General features: G+C 39.0%; 1 protein-coding gene across 15 annotated transcripts in view; it reads right to left on the reverse strand.

The window, feature by feature from the left end:
* Positions 1-20693, reverse strand: part of ABI1 (abl interactor 1) — a 77933-nt gene that overhangs the window by 21016 nt on the left and 36224 nt on the right. For all 15 annotated transcript variants that reach the window (XM_086861567.1, XM_086861580.1, XM_086861573.1 and 12 more), the window contains exon 3: positions 7122-7298. In XM_086861567.1, the coding sequence (XP_086717693.1) occupies positions 7122-7298 (177 nt within the window). The remainder of the gene's footprint in view (positions 1-7121; positions 7299-20693) is intronic.

The raw sequence follows: 20693 nt of genomic DNA on the forward strand, positions 1-20693 counted from the left end.
GTATAAAATAAGAGACAGGACATGCAGAAGGAAGCAAGCTTAGTCAGATGAAGAGCATCACTGAGAACTCTTCAGAAGCTGTGAGGAGCATGATTCTCTTCTCCCCCTGAGACCTGTATTACTGCACACACAGGAGACACTTTTCAACCAAATACCAGCATCCTGGATGACACACATCAGAACAAAAACAGGCTGTAGGCTTGCTGGGGATGCTTGTGATGCTGAAGGTGAGAACTAGACAGACCAGAACACTCCCAGAAAGGAAATAGGGTAAGCAGCAGTATTGGTTGGGGTTTCTTGCAATCATATAGCAGATCATATTTTAAAGAAGCAAGCAGTACAATCATATAGCAGATCATGTTTTAAAGAAGGAAGCAGAACAATCCTGCCTTTCCAGGGAAAACCCAATAAGCATGTGCCTGTCCTGGATAAAGCTGTAAGGGCTGTCACAAAACTAAGAGAAAGAAACCACAATCTCAGAATCAAGAAATAAGAGTCAATGCTGCTGCATTTCCAAAATATCACAGCCAGAGCAGTGACACATCCACATCCATTGAACAACATGGGAGAGCAGGCTGGCCTAGGACTGAGAGCCAGCAGTGGGCTGGAAAGAAGCAAAGCAATTAAGGCAGTGGGCAGAACAGGTGTTTGCAGTAGCCATGGAAGGCATTTATCAAAAGCCAAAATTGAGGCAGCTCCTGTAACTCATGCCAGGAATTCAGAGCACCTGGACTTCAGAACTTCAGCTGTAGTTTGAAAGGACAGGCAATGACTGCTAGTACCAAGAGACTTATTTGCTTAAGGCAACTCTTTTGGCAATTCCAGCATATTCAGTTCTGGTAGTCTGAAGAGTACAAAAAACACCTGCTGCCAAGGGCAGTACTACAGGTCGTTGTAACTGAGGTCAAAGGGATGAGACCAAGAATGGCATGAAAAGGAAGGGTGTGAGGAAATCAGAAGTACCCACTGGTAGTCAAAAGATGTCGAGACATTGAAGGACTCCACTGGCTGTCTCAGAAGGCAGCCATCTAACTGTTATTAATAGCTTTCATGCCAAGTAACAAGTCATGGGGGAACATTAGTCATGATTCAGGGAAACTATAAAGCTATCATTTGTGCTATAAACTGTGCTTGGAAAACTAGGGGTAGGGATGGTTGCAAATAACTCATTTATGTGAGCACATTTATCTGTAAGCACACAAAAGACCACCTGCACACAGAAGCAAAATCCTTATGCTGATATTTAGCAAGTTTCTCCTGCACATTTCAGCTATGAACTCTCCAATTTTGGAGTGCAGAAACTTCAAGTCTCTATGCAGGTTGTACTTCCCCTGCTGTATTCACTCATCATTTCTTCAACTTCTGAATTTAAAGAGCCAATTTCACTCTATATCCTGCCATACCTAGGATGACTGAAAGAGGTCATTAAAGACCACCCAGTATAAATGCTCTACACAATGGAAACCAGGGTTTAAGAAGTGTGCCAGTCTGACTTCCATTAATAGTAAGTATCTGGAAAACTTGGAACTTCTATACATAGGGTCTGTAAAAGCAATAGTCAGCCTAAAATCTGTTCTCTTTGACCAATAATACAATTGTCAGACACAACAGAAAAAAACCCCACATGGCTACTCCTGACTCAGTCAACCTCCTTTTTACTTAGTAAGGTACTGCCTTTATTAGTCATGGGAGAATGCCCCTACAGAGAGGTAGCTAGCCATAAGACCTTTTGAAATGCAATTATGTGTGTGCAGCTAGGCAATTCTGCACAAGATTGCCTTCTGTCTCATCAGTGGGGCAGTTCTGAAATACCACACGGTGACACAGAGCAAGAAAAACAGAAGCTCGAAAAGTGCTTGTATGTGAAGGTTGGTAATGCTTGAGGAAATTATACAGTAAAGCACCAAACCTAGAACATGGTTTCCTTACAGAAATCAAGACACAGAGTTTGGTAGAATATGTAATCAAAGATGATGTTCAGCAGGCAGACTGTATGTGGGTGTCAGGCACTCAGGGTAAAATACTTCTGCCACACTAGTTTTGAGCAGTTTTAAAGAAATGATTCCTGGGTCTCAATTTTCCTATCAGAATGGGAAAGAAGCTTTTATTTGTTCTTCATTTCCTTCTAGTCTATAGTAAAGCAGACTATTTTGAAGAAATGTAGGTTTCAAATTAGTATTTCTTTAGAAATTGAACATGTGTAGGTAAGTCTCTCTTCAGGGAAGTTTAACCTCTCCTACTAGTACTTGCAACCTAGTCATTAGTCTTCTGTTAACAGCAACCAGATGTAGTTTGTCAGTGCTGCTTCTCTTTTTTTTTAACTTTCTAATTAAAAAGCATTAGCATACAAAAATCTATTGTGGGTGATAGACAAACAACACTGCTCTCTCAGCACTCACTAGTCTTGTTCAGAGAAAGATACCTAGATTACTGTTTTTAAATAGTTCAAGATTTTTCAGATTTTTCAGTTGAGTTGGTGACTCTGAATCTAACTACAATAAAGTAAGGCTAGCATAAAAAAAAATTAGAAAATAAAGAGACTCAAAGTTTTCTGTTTCCTTTACAAGCTAAAAGGCTTGCATCCTACATTATATCAGATGACACTAGGCACAGTTCTAACTTTCCAGTAGCAAGTGCCCTATGGAAAGCACAGCGTGTTAACACTCACAACAGAGTCATTAGAGTTGGCAACAGGAAGTTCCTTTTTCCCCCAGAGAAGCATTCTTTACCCTACAGCAATATTTACTGTTTGGCTGTGACTCCAGAGAGATGATGTGACATTAATGAAATTGGCAACATGACATCCTTTGAAGCGTGAATGTCTGACAGAGGCTGGTAAGGGGACAAAGGCAGCAGCAGCTCCAGTTCAGGATCCCTATCTCACTTGGGTTTTATTAGGGTGAATTACTTAAAATTTAATATTCCAGCAGCTACACATAAACAGTCTTATCCTAAAGGGTAAGTAAGCTCGATTAGGTAGCCTTTCACCCTCACATCCGCATCTCATCTGCATTTTCATTTTGCACTGACACAGATATAAGCATAAGGACTGCAGACAAGTAGGACATGCTGAGAAGTACAAGGGTAAGAGCAAGACTCCTCTCTAAGCTTAGTGTTTGTCAAGTTCTGGCCCAATCCCTACTTTAAGGGAGTCCTTCCAACTTCCATTTGCTTGAGAAAGATTTCTGAATGCTTAATTCCTGTTTAACTTTCTGGGCTCAAAAGCTTCTTACAGCTTTCATGTGCTGAAATGCAAATTTCTTTATGGTGACAAAATTAAAATTTCTTTCCTCAAAATAAAACTGAAAAGTGATCAATCTTCATATACAATTCAAGTTTGGTTTTGAAGAACTGTTAGTTCCATAAAATAAACTTGATCCAATTACAGCTATTAGGCATTTCAATTAGGCATGTATTCAACATTTTATCTGACTTTAACCATAAGGCATCATCACTTCAATTTCCTACTTAGCTGCCATTTTACAAATAGCTGCAATTCCACCTGCCTTCTATTCAAAAAGAAGATCATAATAAATCCAAAGGCCAATTTGAATTTGGCTTTTAAGGGCAAATTTAAGGTTTTTAAGGCAGCTTCCAAGCTTCCTCCTTCTCCCTGCTCTTAAACTAAGGATTTTCTGTATGAGTAATTGTGTTTGACCTATTTATTTGCTGGCACAGTATTTTTTCCTTTCACAAAAAAAAGAAAAAAAAAGAGGAAAGGAGGAAGGAAATGTTGAAGTAGCCTCTGCCTAATAATTTTAAACTGAGTTCTACACAGAAGGTAGATAAGACACTTACTCTTGTTTACAAAGAATTACTTTAGCTACATTCCCCTATGCCCAGAGGGTGACAGCTGAGCAACCACTTAACAGACCAGCAAAAATGTTTCCCTGTGTGTTTCTTGGAGCCATCAGCACATACTTCTATTGCAAAGGAAAGCCTTCTTGCTAGCAAACCAACTTCGAAAGCCCTCCTGATTTGGACTTATGCTAGTCTCAGCTTCATAGGGACATAAATTTAAAAAAAAGCAACCTTTGGAGACATTGTCTGTATCTGTCCCTGCAATGAGAAGGGGCAGGGAGTGCAGTAGCTGGGGCACTTTGGGGCTGCCATGGATGTTGCAGGCTGAAGGAGAAAGCACCTCTGTGATCCTATGATGCTCTACAAAAGCTTTTCAATCAAGATTGTGCTGGAGGAGGAAACAGCATTGCCTTCCAAGGAAGTGTCTCCTATCAGTGAGGAAACCTGCTCTGGAGAGCAGCTGCTTACCCATCACTGCCACCTCCACCCTCACCTGCCCCCACAGAAATTGCTGCATGTGTGTGAGACAGGGAGGCGTGCACAGCCCTTCTCCATGCCCCAAGCACATGCATCTGCTTTTGCATCCTTTCTACACAGCCACGACAAGCAGAGACAAAGAAAATGAACTCTGAGTATACACAGGAGGTGGTTTTGCATTTGCTCAGATGGAAGACGTATGGTGAAGACAGCATTTACCCTCAGGATTACACACCTCCCTAATTTAATTATATAACTCTGTGAGACGTTCCTTTTATTTACACTTTCCATATGAAACAATTCAGGATCACCCCATAAAATATACTGCATATTTAAACAACATTTTTCCTAGGATCAATATTTAAAAACATAAAAGCAGAAACATGGTATAATCCAGTCTGTATCCTTGATTTCTCCTCCTTGTATTTTCCTTTTATGTTACTTTATCAAATCCTACACTAGAACAGAGTCCCATTATCTGCAATAAATTATCTACAGATTTCAAAGTGTTGTATAATTTTTATTTAATACTTAAATGCCAATATATGTGTTGTGCTGTATTTTAATGACAGATGCTACAGCAGAAAACATTCAAGGATCTGCAAGTTTGTCAAACTGACAACTGTTTTAAGTAGACCTTGAACTTTTTTTTTTTTCCCTAGAAAAACATGGTTTCTAAGGCCTTATTGTACACATTGCTATCCAACCTGGGGTGAAATCTTTGCTCAAGAAAATAAGACTTAACAGAGACAAGCATCTTTTAAGACCACTTTGGATGAGACAAAGTTTGTAATTCAGTTTATTGTATGCTCTTACCTAACTGTAAATTCAAGAGGCAACCCAGATTCTCAGCACCTTCTTTCATTTGTACTGACTTCCAACTTCAGCTTCATCCAGCTTCTTAAGTAGTTTTGGTTTGATTTTCTTGTAACACCACTACCTACATCTAGGTGACTAAACTACTTTCTTCAGAGCCTTGACCTGTGTCACACCCTTGGAACCCAAGCAATAAGATGGCTAAAACATTTAATTGTGCCATGAAAGAACTCAGCACACTCTTTTCAACAGTGTCTCTAAGACATGGCAACCACCTTGAACTACATACCTGAGGTCTGGATGGCAGTTTACTTCATTTATGCAACAAGTCTACATAGAAAATAGCAACTGTTTCATGCCTTTCATAGCTGTAAAACAGACTTGGGCAAGTCACTCAAAGAAACAGTATCAAGATATAATTTGCAGCTGTCTTGTCATTGAGCTGGCAATTTGGTTATGACTAGAGGCTTTTTTTACCTCTGAAAGACAAAGACCAAGCTTTTAGTATAGAATAAATGACTAACATTCAAAAAACACTTTACCAAAACCATTCCGTAAGGACTGCCTAGAAAATGGGTAAACAGCACCCACTAAAAAATGAGGGTGACATGAGTAGACACCAGTAAACCCAAAAGCAAATACTGTTATTGGAAAATGCAACAGCTAACCCTAAATAACCTCAGCCTTCATGGATCAAGCAATCTGTTCTGAGTCTGCACAATCCAAGTAGTTCAGCAAAGCATCAGTTTCAGAGACTAACAGTAATTATTTGACTTTTCAAGTCTTCTACAGCACTTGATCCCTGGAACACTTAAATGCAGAAACCAGTAACCTGACATTGAATTTCTGTACTCTCTATTCATAGAACATTCTCCTCAAATGCAGGCTACACTGAAAAATCATCAGTTTCTCTGGCTCCAGTGTTTCTATTTTATAGCACTTCAGAACACGTCTGTCATGAATAACAAGACTGTTATCCATCAAGACTGGCTTAATTTATTACTGTAAAACAATCCTAAGTGTTACAGGTTTAATACATGTTCACCTATGAACAAAACAAAAAAATCAGGTAGTCTAAAGTCACTACATTAATTCATAACAGCTGTCATGGTACAGAACTGCTTTCTAACTTGTGCTGGAATTAGACTCCTGTGGACATTTGGAGGGCTGCTACGAAGCAGGAGGTACCCTCGTACTCTGTTGTGCCAAGTCATTTCGAGAGATCTGTTCCTCAAGCTCAGCAATTCAAAGGGCACATGATGGGCTGACACAGCTGCACAACTGACTGACCAGAGCACATCAAGCTTTAGAGGATACACAGGTTTTGAACAAATGCCATCCAAGGGAAGATTGCTGCAAACTGAATATATCTTGAACACCTGGTCTAGAGGGATACAAAGGTATTTTTTATAAAAAGATGACCAGGGAGTAAAAGGCGTTATATTAATTCACTCTAATTACAACCATTTCAAGAGAGGTAGACATTACCTTATTAAGGTTTTTATTTAGAGAAAAGGAAAGTTAGGCTGTCCAATGAGAGTAAGACATCAATTGCCACTGAGATTTAAACGCAAGCTAACTGATCCCGTTTCTTCTGTTCACCTACCAAGAAACCCCACCCCCACCACCCAACTTCCCCATAAGAGATGACTTCCTTTATTTCTTTAGTTATTGAGGAAAAACTGAGTGGCAGTGACAACTTAATGTCGAGGAGGAAGCAGTGATAATTTTAAAAGTCAGTCATGGCTTTTTTGACAAGTCATTAGCCTAAGATCATGAGCCATTATTTCCTGACACTGTGACTATTGATGACAGTCACAAGGTTATGGAAAACACTGCTCAAAAAACCCTCACTGCAAAACATTCCATTTTGTTATTGAAATGTTTGTATATGGGAGCATATCACACACATAATCCTTCCTATCATAAAGGAACTGAACACACATGTTAGTATCAGTAACATTCTGCCCCAACCCTGTCTCCTGGTCTGTGTTACTTGGAGTCCTCAAGTGTCCAGGAATTCTTACCTTTACGCCATGGCCAACATCATCCAGCACCGTGTAGTCTATAGGTTTTCGAATATACCTTACAGGACGTTCCATGTTCGCTGGTGCTATAATTTTGTGAGTTCTTGATGTGTTCTTATTGGTCGTCAAAATGCCTATCTCTCTGCGAGCGACCTTTTCTTTATGGATGTCCACAGTCTAGATTAAAAACAAGAAAGTATGGGTTTCTTTAGGCATTTGCTGTTTTCTTTACAGAGCTAGCTACATGTTTAGGTTTCACTGTTAGACAAAGAGTCTGAACTGAGTTAATGCTGCTGGAAGGATGCCAGTTTATTGACGAAATGAGCTTAATTTACAGAAATGCTGTTAGAAAATTACGCCTTAATGAAATAAGCAATATTAATAATAAAATTACAATTATACGTTACTACTTTGACACTCTAAAGACACTATGCAGATACAGTCCTCACAGATGAACCCTCAGTGTTCTTATGACTGACACTGGTAATAAATTACTCCAACTCCACAGCTGGGAAACCAGGACAGACAAGCTAAGCAATTTGCTCAGAGCCCCAGAGGGGGACTAAGCTTGGGAAGTCTGTGTGGTAATTTCTTTCAGCAAAGCCATCAGTGCATATCAGAGTGAGAGTCTGCACAGGGAGGGACTAATTTCAGCACTGGGGCTAGTTTCAATCATACTGCTCATAGCAGCTTTACTGAAAGAATAAAAGAAAGCTTTAAAGATGCAAGTAAAGGAATACAAAATACGCTGCATTTTATTCGGGGGTGGGGGAAGAGACAAAGATCAGTCCAGCAGTCTGTGAAAAATCAAGCTAAACTTCATGTAACAAGACATTCTTCTACATGGAATATAATCATGGCTTAAACCCTAGCTGAAGAACAAGTGCAAATCAAGCATTGGATGCCATAGGAAGTCCCATTTCTAGGAAGCCTATTTCAAACGTCAGGGATTGAATGTACCGGCTTAAGCACCTACTAGAACCTCAGGATCTCATTGAAGAAGATAGCATGTGACAAAAAATCGTCCATTTGAGCAAAACCTATCAAGCAATCACTTTATCCACTGAGGAAAATAAATCTTAGTCTATAATCATCAACTCCTCCTAGAAAGGCTATCATACATAAAAATATTGAAGGTTCAAAAAGAAAGAAAAATCCTAAATCCTACCTCATTTAGGTACATCTCTAGAAATAGTTTAATCTAAAATTAATGTTGTGATATTCAAGGTTTTATTTAGTGAAGCAAAGTCAAAAACAAAGAAAAAATTAGCTGATATTTCTACTTCTATATGAGGCAAGATGAAAAAAGCAAGACTAGTACTCAGGAAATGAACATTCGGTGTTCACTGTGAGATGTCTTCAGCTGAACTGTTTTTTTCATTAACTGGTACACATGCTCAAATAATCTTAAATTCTCCTGACTACAAAAAGACAAACCCTTCCTTAACTTAGCTGTTTGATAAACAGCATTGCAGACTACAAGCAGGAATACAGATAGAAAAGCACTGAAAAGTGGTGATACCAAGTAAGCTTGTTTTCACAGCTTAAAGCTAAATAATAGACTACTTGTAATACTGCAAAAGGCTCTTTTACTTTGGAAGCACACAGAAACTTACCAGAAATAAGAGCTGTCACTTTCCAGAGCAATGCAAGACATGCACTATGTACCTCTCCATTAGCATATTTTGAATAAATTAATAAAAATATCCCAGTAAAATTTCTGAACAAGCTTCACTGTTCTAAATGTGCATGTTCTGAAAAATCCTTAAGTCAGGAATTTAAAAAATGCCTTTCTAGACAAGACAATCCTATACATCAAGTATTTACCTATATCAGTATCAGCTATCACCCACTGCACCCACATTTTCCCTGGCAGCCAATTCCACAGATGATAGAACAAAGACTACAGAATGAGATTAGTCTATTTTTTTCAAATGCAGCTATTTTTTGTTCTTTTCCTTTTAGAGGCTGAAACATACATATTAGTTCTGCCTTTTTGTTGTTTTCTTCATCTTGCTGAAAGAATTATATGAGGGTGGTGCTAAATGTTCACCTTTCTTCCAATTTTCCTGCACAACCTGAACCTTTCTGTTCAGTGATAAGAGCAGGCCTCAAACTATCTCACAAAACTCTTAAATAATAAGCAACTCTTCATATTTTGTAATACATGAACACTGCCTAGGACAGAAAAAGAATCAATTTTAAATTCCCCTGAATAGCAGAGCAATTTAGGAGTCTGAGAACATCAATTTAAAAAGCGTACAACAATGTTTCAAAATAGAGGCTTTTTTAAAATACAGCTATGTCCCTTGAAATAAATCCATACTTCTACTTCATCCTCACAAACCAAATCTGTTGTTACTAATAGATTCATTTTTTGTTCAGTGGATGGACAAAGATGTGTCTTTATACTAAGAGTTCTCATTGATAGCAAAAGAAAAAAAGACAAAACAAAGCCTTCAGAGTACAAAATTATGCATCTTTTCCTAACAGGTAGTCCATGAAATTACCTTTCCTCCCTGCAATGAACAATAAAAATTCTGTAACTTACTGGAAGAGAGGATAAGAAATTCCAGGAATAGATGCTGTACCATAAATGCTTTAGAAACTGAGTTAAGTAATTTTGCAACTAATTGTTGTTAATGAAAATAACTCTTAGAGCAGGAAAAGACTATATATTAGTTTTTAGACAGCTTATCCAAAGTTAAGTACTGAGAAGTGATTTGTAAAGTCTCAGGACAAATTTCAGCGAGGCAAACAAAACAAAAAGAAGAGTATCTGTACCACAGTGCAGGGCCATCAACAGGGCATATATGTAAATCCTGAAAGGCATTCAGACATGCCTGTGCAAGAGACTAATTTGCTGTTCAAAGCAAATGAGACTCCAACCCCTACCACATCTGGTGCACCGGAAAAGCAAGGCAGGATTTTACCCCTATGCAAAGGAAAGGCTCACAGCGTATGCTTTGCCCACAGCAACAGGCTGCCCGTCAGAGCTACCAGGTAGTATCTTACTTCTTCATGAAATTACTGGGGTTTTTTGGTCTGCATATTATTAAGTCTTAAGTGAACATTTTGCAAAACAAATCACAAAGAAATTAGTTTTTCTTGTATTTTCATTTATACCCATTTGCTTGATGTTCATGTGGAAGTCTATTGTTTAGTCACAGGCGATGTTTTCCACCTTCAAAAGAGGAAAAATTCAACATACAAGTAATTTTTAGTAGGACAGCAAAGCTTTCCAGCCAGTCAACAGTTAATTTCCAAGAAAGACAAGCCATATATACCAGGCAACATCCAAAACAGACTATTCTCAAAGCTAAGGTCACACTTGACATACTGTGTTTGTTCTGATATGGTAACAAGACATCTAGACAGTAGTTTGTGATTTCATGCACAAAACCTACTTTTAGACATCAAAGATGGAGAGGAGCAAAGTATGGCTAACTGGTATGGGTCAGCATAGGTTAATAAGAACTTGCAAGCAGTCAGACCAGCTTCAGGTATCTTTGGCCTGTGCTGAAACAAATACATAGCATAATTTAATATTTGGGGAATAGGACAGGGATTTTCACTCCTAGACAACATAATCCAGTGAGACAAAGCCCAGCTTTATATTGATTTGGAGAAGAGGGAAAAGACAGTCCTTCCAGAAGCACAATGTGTTTCCTTTGGGAAGCAAATTTAAATTAACTTGTCAAACAAACCCCTGTTCCATTACAACTGAGTGCCAGGGACTATGCCAGCTAATCCAGAAGCTTGGACGTTGAAGGAACTGTTAATTATTAGCTGCCTCCACTATTTGTAATCTTCAAATCATGTAAGTTTTTTTTAAAAACCAAACAATTGCACAACAGGATGTAGAGTTAAATTTTAACTATTTGCTTCCTTAGAAGCAGCCTCAAGGCCAAGTGAAGTACAGCAATGATACAGCAAATAGTTGTTAATTATCCTATGCTGCAGATACCGCTCTACCCACATGCTACAGTGTGCTAGCCCAGAACAAACAATTTACAATAAATAGAGACTGAAGCATCTCTGGCCAAGCTAATATGAGGGTATCTAAACATTTTGATAAAGCTCACACATATGGGGGTATTAAAATAAAAAAAGAAAAACAATTCAAACTTCTACAATCTTTTTACTCCTGAACCACAGCAACTCAAATTTATGAGTTTAAGGAAGAGCAAAAAGTCACTTCAAGGACATTTCCTTGATCTTAAAAAAAAAATCTAACATTCAAACATGTAAGACCAAAAAAAAAAAATCCTAAAATTACACCACCACTTTCAATGACAGCTTTTCAAGCCATTTCATGCAATGCTTTTAAGAACTTTCACATCATACAAACAAATGCCCTGTGCCACACAGAGCTGCAAGTTAGTAACTTTTCAATTTGTCCCTAAACTCACTCAGAGAAGAAGGAATGCAGGATCACAATCCACAAACTTCCTTAAGATGCTAATTTCTCTAAAGCAAGGAGACAAGGAAGACCAAGTAGCTTGTTATTGGCAACAGTTTTCTGTAATTTTGACATTGTTTCTCTTTTTTGCTGTTTCAGTTTGTGGTTAAATATAAGGTTGGGTCTCTTACTAACACTTTATTTCAGGCAAGTAGAGCCCTGATTACAGGGCATCAGTGCTATACATACCTAAATGTCAGCAGAATAGGTTACAATTACTTTATACTAACAAAACTCAGACATAAGACACATCAGCCATGCAAGCAGCATGACCTGCTACCACTTCCCACCCCCATCTTTCTATTGTACTTGCTATAATCACATGTCCTGAGGCTCAGCAACCTGTTCTTCACAAACTTGGTGATGTACTTCCCCAAAAGAATCTGCTCTGCACCTGAAGTCCTGTGTGCACTTTGGGGAAGCTCAATACAAGGACAAACTCTCAGAGAGTGTGTCCAGAGTCGAGTGACCAAGATGTTGAAAGGTGAAAAGGGGAAGCCATACAAGTGGCTGAGGTCACTTTGTTTCTTCAGCCTGGAGAAGTGAAGGCTGAGGGGTGCCCTCATCACAGCCAACAACTCAAGGTGGGCAGCAAACAGGGAAGGTGTTGATCTGCTCCGGTGAGCAGCAATAGGATATGAGGAAATGGAATGAAGCCATGTCAGGGGTATTTCAGACTGGACATTAGGAAAATGTTCTTCACTGAGAGGGTGGGTGGTCACTGGAACAGGCTTCCCAGGGAAGTGGTCAGTCAAGCCTGTCAGAGTTCAATGAGCACCTGATGATACCAAGTCATGGTTGAGCTTTAAGGAGTTGGACTTGATTATCCTTATTGGTCTCATCTAACTTTAAATGACTGTATGCTAAACACTGCATCATCTAATTCCAAGTTAATGGAGAGAACAGTATTTCATCCATTCTATACCTGAACAGTAAGATTCTCTTAACCAAAGGGCATTGCTGGCAGCATAAGATAAAAGAACTGCTTAAGAACAAAAAACCCAAAGACCTCTAGTCAAAGACAAGCCAATTGGAACACTAGATTTGACGTATCACATCACAACAATCCATCAAATATAGTATCTTCTTTCAGTAGGAACTGTGCCTGATGTGACACAAAATACTGGGAAAAGGCAGAGTCAGACTCAACCTTGTCAACAGAACTATGCAATGCAATAATGAGTGGTGCAGAGAAAGTTCAGTTTTCTTCCTCGACCTCTGATACAACTGGATTCCAAGCTTACTTCTTTTTGTTTCAATATGAAAGGTAGTATCTGTTCTATTGCCCACAAAAAATCACTCACAGCTTCAGATTTAATTGGTCATACATAGCAGTAAAATACACATAGTTAAATGTTAAAAACTTTCTAACACAAATATTTTCTACTACAAGTTCACACACCCACTATAAAGTGTACTAACCAAAGGAAACATAACTTAAGAAGCAAACACTAAGGTGCTTTTGGCATCCCTTAATAAATAAAAACAACCCAAACCCTCACTCTTTGCAATCTGTTCCCAAACCCAGCTTTAATATTAACCCTTACTTTCTCCAAAGTCTCTCCTGTCATTCTCCAAAACTACAGATTTTGTTGACTTCCTATACAGTTTATACAATAAGCTTCCCTGAAATGAAAATAAACCAGTGAGACATTAAGAACATCAACTTGTCCTGTTTTAGAAATACAAATTAATTGCACTGCTACTTCCAGAAAGAAAACATATTTAGTAAGACCTTTTAAATAAATGAGTTATGGTTGAGTAACAGCGCTGAAGAGACCTGGACAATGCATGTTGCACAGGCCACCTGCAATGAAGTCAGTTTGACCTACAAAAAGAACAATGAAATCCCCAGCTTTAATGAGCTCAGTCAGACAGATAACTTCTCCAGTGAGGGCACCATTTTATGCCATTATTTGGTAACGAAAATTTAACACAGGGAAATGTGAACATATTTAAACTGCAAATAAATATCGCACAGAAAAGATCAATGATGGACTCAAGGCACATCAGGCGTGAAAAAGCGTAAGTGAGTAGCTTGGGGTTTTATGACATCATGTAAAATCAGATGTCTTTTGCAACTATGTTGCAAATTACATATTTCACTAACTCTTGATGAAAGTGCTAGTAACTCAAGTATTTGGCTTGAAACTATTGCTTACATATTGTCTAATACCAAGATACTGTTCAAGAAACTCAAGAAATGTACCTACAGATATAAAATAGTTTACTTCCCTCTCTTGTCCAGGAGAGTCCAAGCACTAAACAGGCCTGGCCATACGGCCATACGGGCCAGCAGACAGCAGAGCATTGGTGCAACTGGCATTGGTCACCCTTGTCTATCACTGTGCACACACATTTATTCCATGGGGATCTCCTCCAAAGTATGAGGCTGTACTGGCATTGGGAATTGTAACCATCAATTCCACCAACTAGAAATTCTTTGAACACTCCAGCTGTGACAATACCAACTCCGTTACAGACCAAAACTCGTCAGGTTGGTGAGCATTTGCTTCTTCCCAGTTCTTCAAGAACAGACATCTGGTAAAGTTAACCAACATCTAAGAAGCACATAAAAAAAACTGGAAGAAACTTTGAAATATTGCCCTGTTATCAGGGACTGGTGGAGTCAATCCTGTCTCTTAAGGGAGAAGACTGATGCAATCTTCTATCATAGCTTCTATCAGCTATCAATTGTGTGAAATTCAAGTCCCTAGCTAGCTTTGAACAAATTTCATATGAAGGCACTGTACTAGAAGCTTTATATTGGTTATCTTTCGCTTTCATAATAAAAAGGGAAACGGCCTTTCCTACCATTCCCCTCTTCAAGAGACAATTTCAAGACATTTTTAACAGCCTCTTGACAGTAACAAATTAGCAGAATCAAGTCTGCTGAAGCACTGTCAATTTATCAGTCAATCCACAGAAGAAACCCAGTGCAAGCAACAAGCAACAGTTACTAGAGGAAAAGAAAAAGGGAGATGCTTTTTCCAGTTCCCCAAATTCCTTTAAGAATATAAGGATTTCAAGATCTTTTTATTTCATATGAACAATCCAACTTTCACTAAGGCTAACAGTTGCCTGAACACCACTATCTAAATTCATCTGAGAATCCTCATAATATCCTGACATGCCTTTTGAACCTGCACCATGAAAGTAAGGTTTCTTATCACTCTGAAGCATTTGGACATTGGAGTTTTACCTTGAGTGTTTACTTTGTATGGGGTGCTGGCAATGTAGGAGGCAACTGAAATAGATTTAAGAGTTGTATTTCCAGAGCTAGAAACCCAGCAATGTTTTCTGGTAGGTTTATAGATAGAAGTTTCTCACACATTCTCTTCAGCATACAGACAAGTGACAATAGTAGGACAGGCTCTCCAGAAAGCCTCATCTCCTGAAGTCCTGCTAAATCCAGGCCTCTTAAGGTAAAAGGCTAGAGGAGCCAGATAAGCCATATCTCATGTAATCTGATATGCCACCTTCCTTTTCCTGCACAGAGGGCTCACATTCAAGAGCTTCCACAGATTAACACGATGAACTAAGGCCATCAACACAGATATATACAGCAACTTTCACAGTCCATATAAATGTTGCCAGCAGAGGGGGAAAGGCACTAGAGAGATTAAAAGAAAAATAGAGAAATACATCCCACTTCCAGATGTAATTAATATGTAAAGGTACACTTTTAAAATATATTTCTATACATAAAATATAAACATATATATATAAAAACATAAAATCACACTGCTAACAATGCATTTTACTAGTATTATCCAATGGAGAGGAGGGTTTAAAAAGTGTTGATTGTGGGTCTTGTTTTGACAGTTTATCACTACTTCTTAAACTATGTCTGAACACAGATTATATGTCAGTTTAATCCTATGGAGCTAGCACCTGATTTAGAATTTAAATCTTTCTTTATATACACTAGCAGTTTTTTCTCAGATCAACTGCCATTGGCATAAAGAAAACCATATTTCAGAAACATTTGAAGATATTTTATACCTTCACATAGATTTTTTTTTTTTCTGGGATATCAGGACAGCTATAGGGGGTGACTGGTCAGGGAGTGAAGTATACACAGACATCCCATTTACTCAGGACTGTATGTTTTTAGAATTCAGAAGCACAGAATGTAAAATAATTACACACATAATTTCATAGCAAGTTGAAGCTCTATTCATTTCAATACATACTTAAGAAACTGATTCTTGACTAAAAGACATGTGTTTGCAAGAATTTAAAAAAGAAAATAAGCCTAGTTAAAATAAACAAAAACTGAAAACAGAAGCTAGAGAAACAGGCTTAAAGATTACTACCCATGGACAAATAGCCTCACCTTTAGCCTTTCTTCCAAAAGGAACACTAGGATTCACTGAGAATTGGACCCCAACTGTATCTTAATTTCCACAATATGACTCATGGAGTGGCACATACACCTATATAACAGCACAGAAAAGGAAAAAGAGAGGCCTGTTCAGCTAAAAGATTACTTCTATAGATGCTTTTCAGAGTACCTTATTGGCAAATCAGCATTCTGCTGGAGAACAGAATGGGCAAGGACAGACCAGAAGGGCTGGGAGTGCGTACATGACATTCTAGGACAAGAATCAGAACAAAAACCAGCCCACTTGTCCAAGAGCCAGACTTGAGTTCATGCCTGGTTTTTCTTTCCTGGTGCCAAGTGCAAATGGGAGGACTGCTGTGGACAATACATATTCATCCCTCAGCACTGAAGGAAATAAGTTTCTCATATTATTCTCTTAATGACTATTTCAGGCATGTTCATTCAAGAGGCTGATCAGATAAAATGGGACATCTGACAGAATCCAGTAGGTCTCACCTGTGAAATGCCACCTCACAGAACCAGGGTCTATGAATGAGAAACATCTTTGGAGAGACACATGGAAGTCTCATCACACCCTCACCCCCTGCTCCCCACTTTCCCCAACTGAAAGGAAGATGATGTCAACACAGAGCATAAGGAGTATCTCTGGGAACAGGGAGAGGGATGTGGGAAGTAAGACTGGCAGATGGCAACTGAAGGCAAATGGAGCTTAAGTCCTACAGAGGAGGAGATTTTTAGCAGCTTGAGAGGCCCGTATTATGGAAAGAAAACAGCTAACAGCCCTTCCTCCTCTCCGCTGCATTGGTGAAATGCCAGAAGCACTTTGCTAAAGTTCACATAAGCATGAGGGAAATGGAACTTCAAACATCTGGAGTATGGAGGTCAGACAGCGCTGCAGAAGCAGCTGGCCCTGCACGCAGGAGGTGGCTGTCTGCCAGAGCGTCAGTGAGTGAAGAGGTGGGATGGGTCTACGGCTAAAAGCAAGAGCCTGGAAAACAGCAGACTGAAGTTCTATTCCTGGCTCTGCCAGACTTCCTGTGCTATACCAAGCAAGGAGCTTTGCTGCTTGGGCTTGGAGCTGTGCACCTGCAGCAGCACCAGGAATAGACAGAGTACAGGTGGGCACAGGTACAGGCAGCACTGCCACAGCTGCCTGCTGTGGGCACAGTGACACACAGCGACAGCCCAGATTTCTCTGTTGAACACCTTCCACTGATGTTTTTAATTGCTAATGAAAATGTGAGTTACAGACAATACTTCCTGTGCTTTGGCAAAATCTACTGCCAATTTTAACCATTTAAGCAAACTGTACATACACTGCAATAAGAAGTGCATTAGGAGCATTATTCATTAAAAAAAAAGGCACTAGCCCTCCAATGACCAATCCTATGATATACGTTTATATGGAATACAACAATTTTTTTGTTTTCTAGATAACTTTCTTTTCTTTCAAATGCAGCTGCTATTTCAATACCATCTTCAAGAAATTGAGTATAATAAACAAATAGGAAAAAAAAAATGCATCACTTATGTTGATCTCTGTGGGAAGACAGAAGAGGAGACAAGGCATTTATCTCCACCCGCCTCCTGAAGTCTATGGCTTTCCAGCATCCAATGTCAGGAGTGGGGGAAGAGAGAGAAATGGCTTCCATGGTGTTATTCCCTGTTCTGACACAAAATCCCTGATCACTTTAGAACATGTTTGCCAGTATTTGCCGGAGATTCAGCTGTGGCTGAACCTCACACACCCCCCGCGCCTCCCCCCCTTCACAAGTGCTGCACAACAGGAAGTACAGACCCAGCTCTGCATCAGATCAAAACTACAGCACATGGCAAATTAACAACTGGTAACCATTCACTTGAGTTTCACACTGCAACAGACATCTTCCTGAATGTCAGTTCTTTTACTCAGCCCTTCCTCTGGCCACCACCTCCCCTTCACCAAGACAGGATTCCAATAAGGGAACTCTCAAGGTACACCCCCTCTCCTTCAGTGTTCTACACAGTGAACTGAACAGACATTTCAATGCTTAACTAACACCAGTTGCTGATTAAAATCAGTCTTTAAAGTGGAAGACACTTCAAAAGAGAAGTGTTTCAACAGTAACAATCTGATGGATTTTTGACAGAACAACATTTAGAATGTGCAGTCATTTTACATTTGTATTCAGCTCTAAAAAGCACAAAAAGCAGATAAATGCTTTTGATTATGCAAAGTCAAAATTCCAGCTGTATGTGTAAGTGTATTTCAGTCTGTGAAATTAGATATTAGTAACTTCAAATTTTTTTTTGCTGGGTATTCCTGAAGATATGCATGACTAAGTCAATTCAAAAGAAAAAAAGAAGAAAAAGAAACTGAATATGCTTATGCAAGCTTTCACATAAGAGTTGCAACATTTTAAAGTAGCTGATTGAGTCCCTCTTCCTTACTGGAAGCAATGCACTTGTCTAGAATTAAACAAAACATACAAACCTAAATATATTTTTGACTGTAGGAAAGCACAACAGAAAGGAAAAATTAAACGGCTTCTTCAGTAGTTTGGACTCACTAAAGAACCACCATGGGAGTAGAACAAAACTGTGTGTCAAACAAAAAGCATTTTGTGTGCCAAAAAAAGCAACTTCACAGGAGATGAACATGTGCAATTGCAAAGCGCACTGCAGGTGGCTGAAAAGGAAACCATCTAAAAAAATCCTCTGAAAAATAAATTCAACAGAACAAGTCTGAATTTTCTGAAAGTTTGTCTGAGGTAAGAAGCTGATAAAGCTGTAACAATGATGAGTCAGAATGCTCATGCCTGAGCACAAACAACAAAAAAAAAGCCTAAAGCCCAATACTTCACATTTAGTTGTAAGCTGGCAAGTCAGATTGGTAAGAGCATGGGACAGAACCCACACCAAGAGAAAGTGAGCTAATATTGTCTTGGCCTTAATGTATCACCTCTTCAGTGCTTTATTTAATCAGCTCTAATAGCAAAAATAAAATATTTTCCAATGATAAAGGTTATGTTAGGTGGATGGGATAGTGGATTTATTGTATATTTCAAAATAATTATTATCTAAAGAATAACAAAACTCACATAAAAGCTATTCTTCTTTATCACATATATTTACTTTAAAGTGGTCTGGATTAATTTTCAGACACTTTTCTTAAAACATGAAATACCAATCGCCAAATGATCTAAAACCAACAAAATATACACATACACAAATAGACAAACACATACACAAAAATGCCTTTCCCAAGCACCTCCTTCTCCCCATGATTTCAGGGCCTATGAAACACGTAAGGCTGACAGTTCTAAGAAAGACTATTTCTCCCACACATAAAACAAGGACAGCAGATGTTGGAATGATGACGGGTATCCTTTAGCTACCTACAGACATAGTTTGATTACAAATTGCCCAAGGCACAATGTTCCTTCTATCCCTCTTTGATCATATGTCATCTGATGGCAGTGATACAAGCTAGTGGGAGATGTGCTGGTTTTTAGCTGGGTCAGCACTGCACCAGGAGTAACTTATGAGTATTAATTAAACAGCCATCACGTGGCTCAAGGCCACACTATCTACACCACAAACCCTCTTGGATTAGTGCCACAAACATAGCTTACCCTATATGAAATTTCTATTTCTCAAGGGTTAAACATTCGAGAGTTGAATATTCCACTTTGTCCAAAAGAGAACTACTAAAGTCCTGGACTTCTTAAAAAAAAATAATAAAGTAGGCAAGATGCTATGGCAAGTAACTTAGTTGCAACACTGTGAGGTGCTATTCCAGTGGAATGATAACCACCAACAGCGATTTTCTTCCTCTTGTCCACCCTGTCCATCAGTAAAAATAGGGTGGCAGGAACAATCATCAGCCACTACAGATTCCAATCTAAAAGTTTTCAGTACCATATTCTACTTTACAGTTCACTTACTACCCATGCTACTATCTTCTGCATATTATTGTAGCAAAGAGCTCTTCCATGCACCTTGAATACCAAAACAACTAGGACCTGATAAGTTCCTCACTTTTGTTTTCAAATATAGACATATATAGAACAAAACAGATCAACTTTCTGATGCAGCCTCTCCTTTCCCAAATGCCCTTCAGCAAGAAGGTACATCAACAGAAGGCAAGCTTAGGAAGCATCATGAACTTCCATCAGATCAAACTGCTTCCAAAAATTGAGTTTCCACAGCATTGCATGTGGATGCCTATTAAAATACTCAGGCAAAAAAGGAGAGTTGACAAATATTCCCTCACATGTTTTCTAAGACTGTGCTACTATTTTGGAATGAGTCATACAGACTTCTTTCAATTTGGGATATATTAAGTAAAAGCAGAAGACAGACAAGCAAATATGACATTTACCAGATTAAAAGGGTGGGAAGGAAGGGCCAAGGCAGAGATAGAATTGCTAAGGCTGCTCTAGTTCTCCATTGCCATTTTTATTTCCACACACAAGTCAAACAGGAAGTTGCACATTGTTTCTGTAAATGGATTTCCCTTAGCCTCCCAACTCTTGGCCACGACTGATATGAAACACTGCAGTTACATCTGCTGGTAACATCCAGACCTTATTCACCCAGAACTTTTTCTGACTAAGGCAGGGCCTACTGACAGAGGGAGACTGGCTCAAGAAGAAGCCATGCCATCACTCAGCCCCTCCACCAGGATCTCATCTCAGGCTTGTACCTGCACACACCCAAAAGTAAGATCTTGACTCTGTCCTGTGCAAGAGCATCTGAACACAAACACTACAGTCTGATG

Source organism: Cyanistes caeruleus, chromosome 1 (assembly GCF_971803275.1).
Source record: "Cyanistes caeruleus chromosome 1, bCyaCae1.hap1.1, whole genome shotgun sequence".
NCBI classification, from domain to species: Eukaryota; Metazoa; Chordata; class Aves; order Passeriformes; family Paridae; genus Cyanistes; species Cyanistes caeruleus.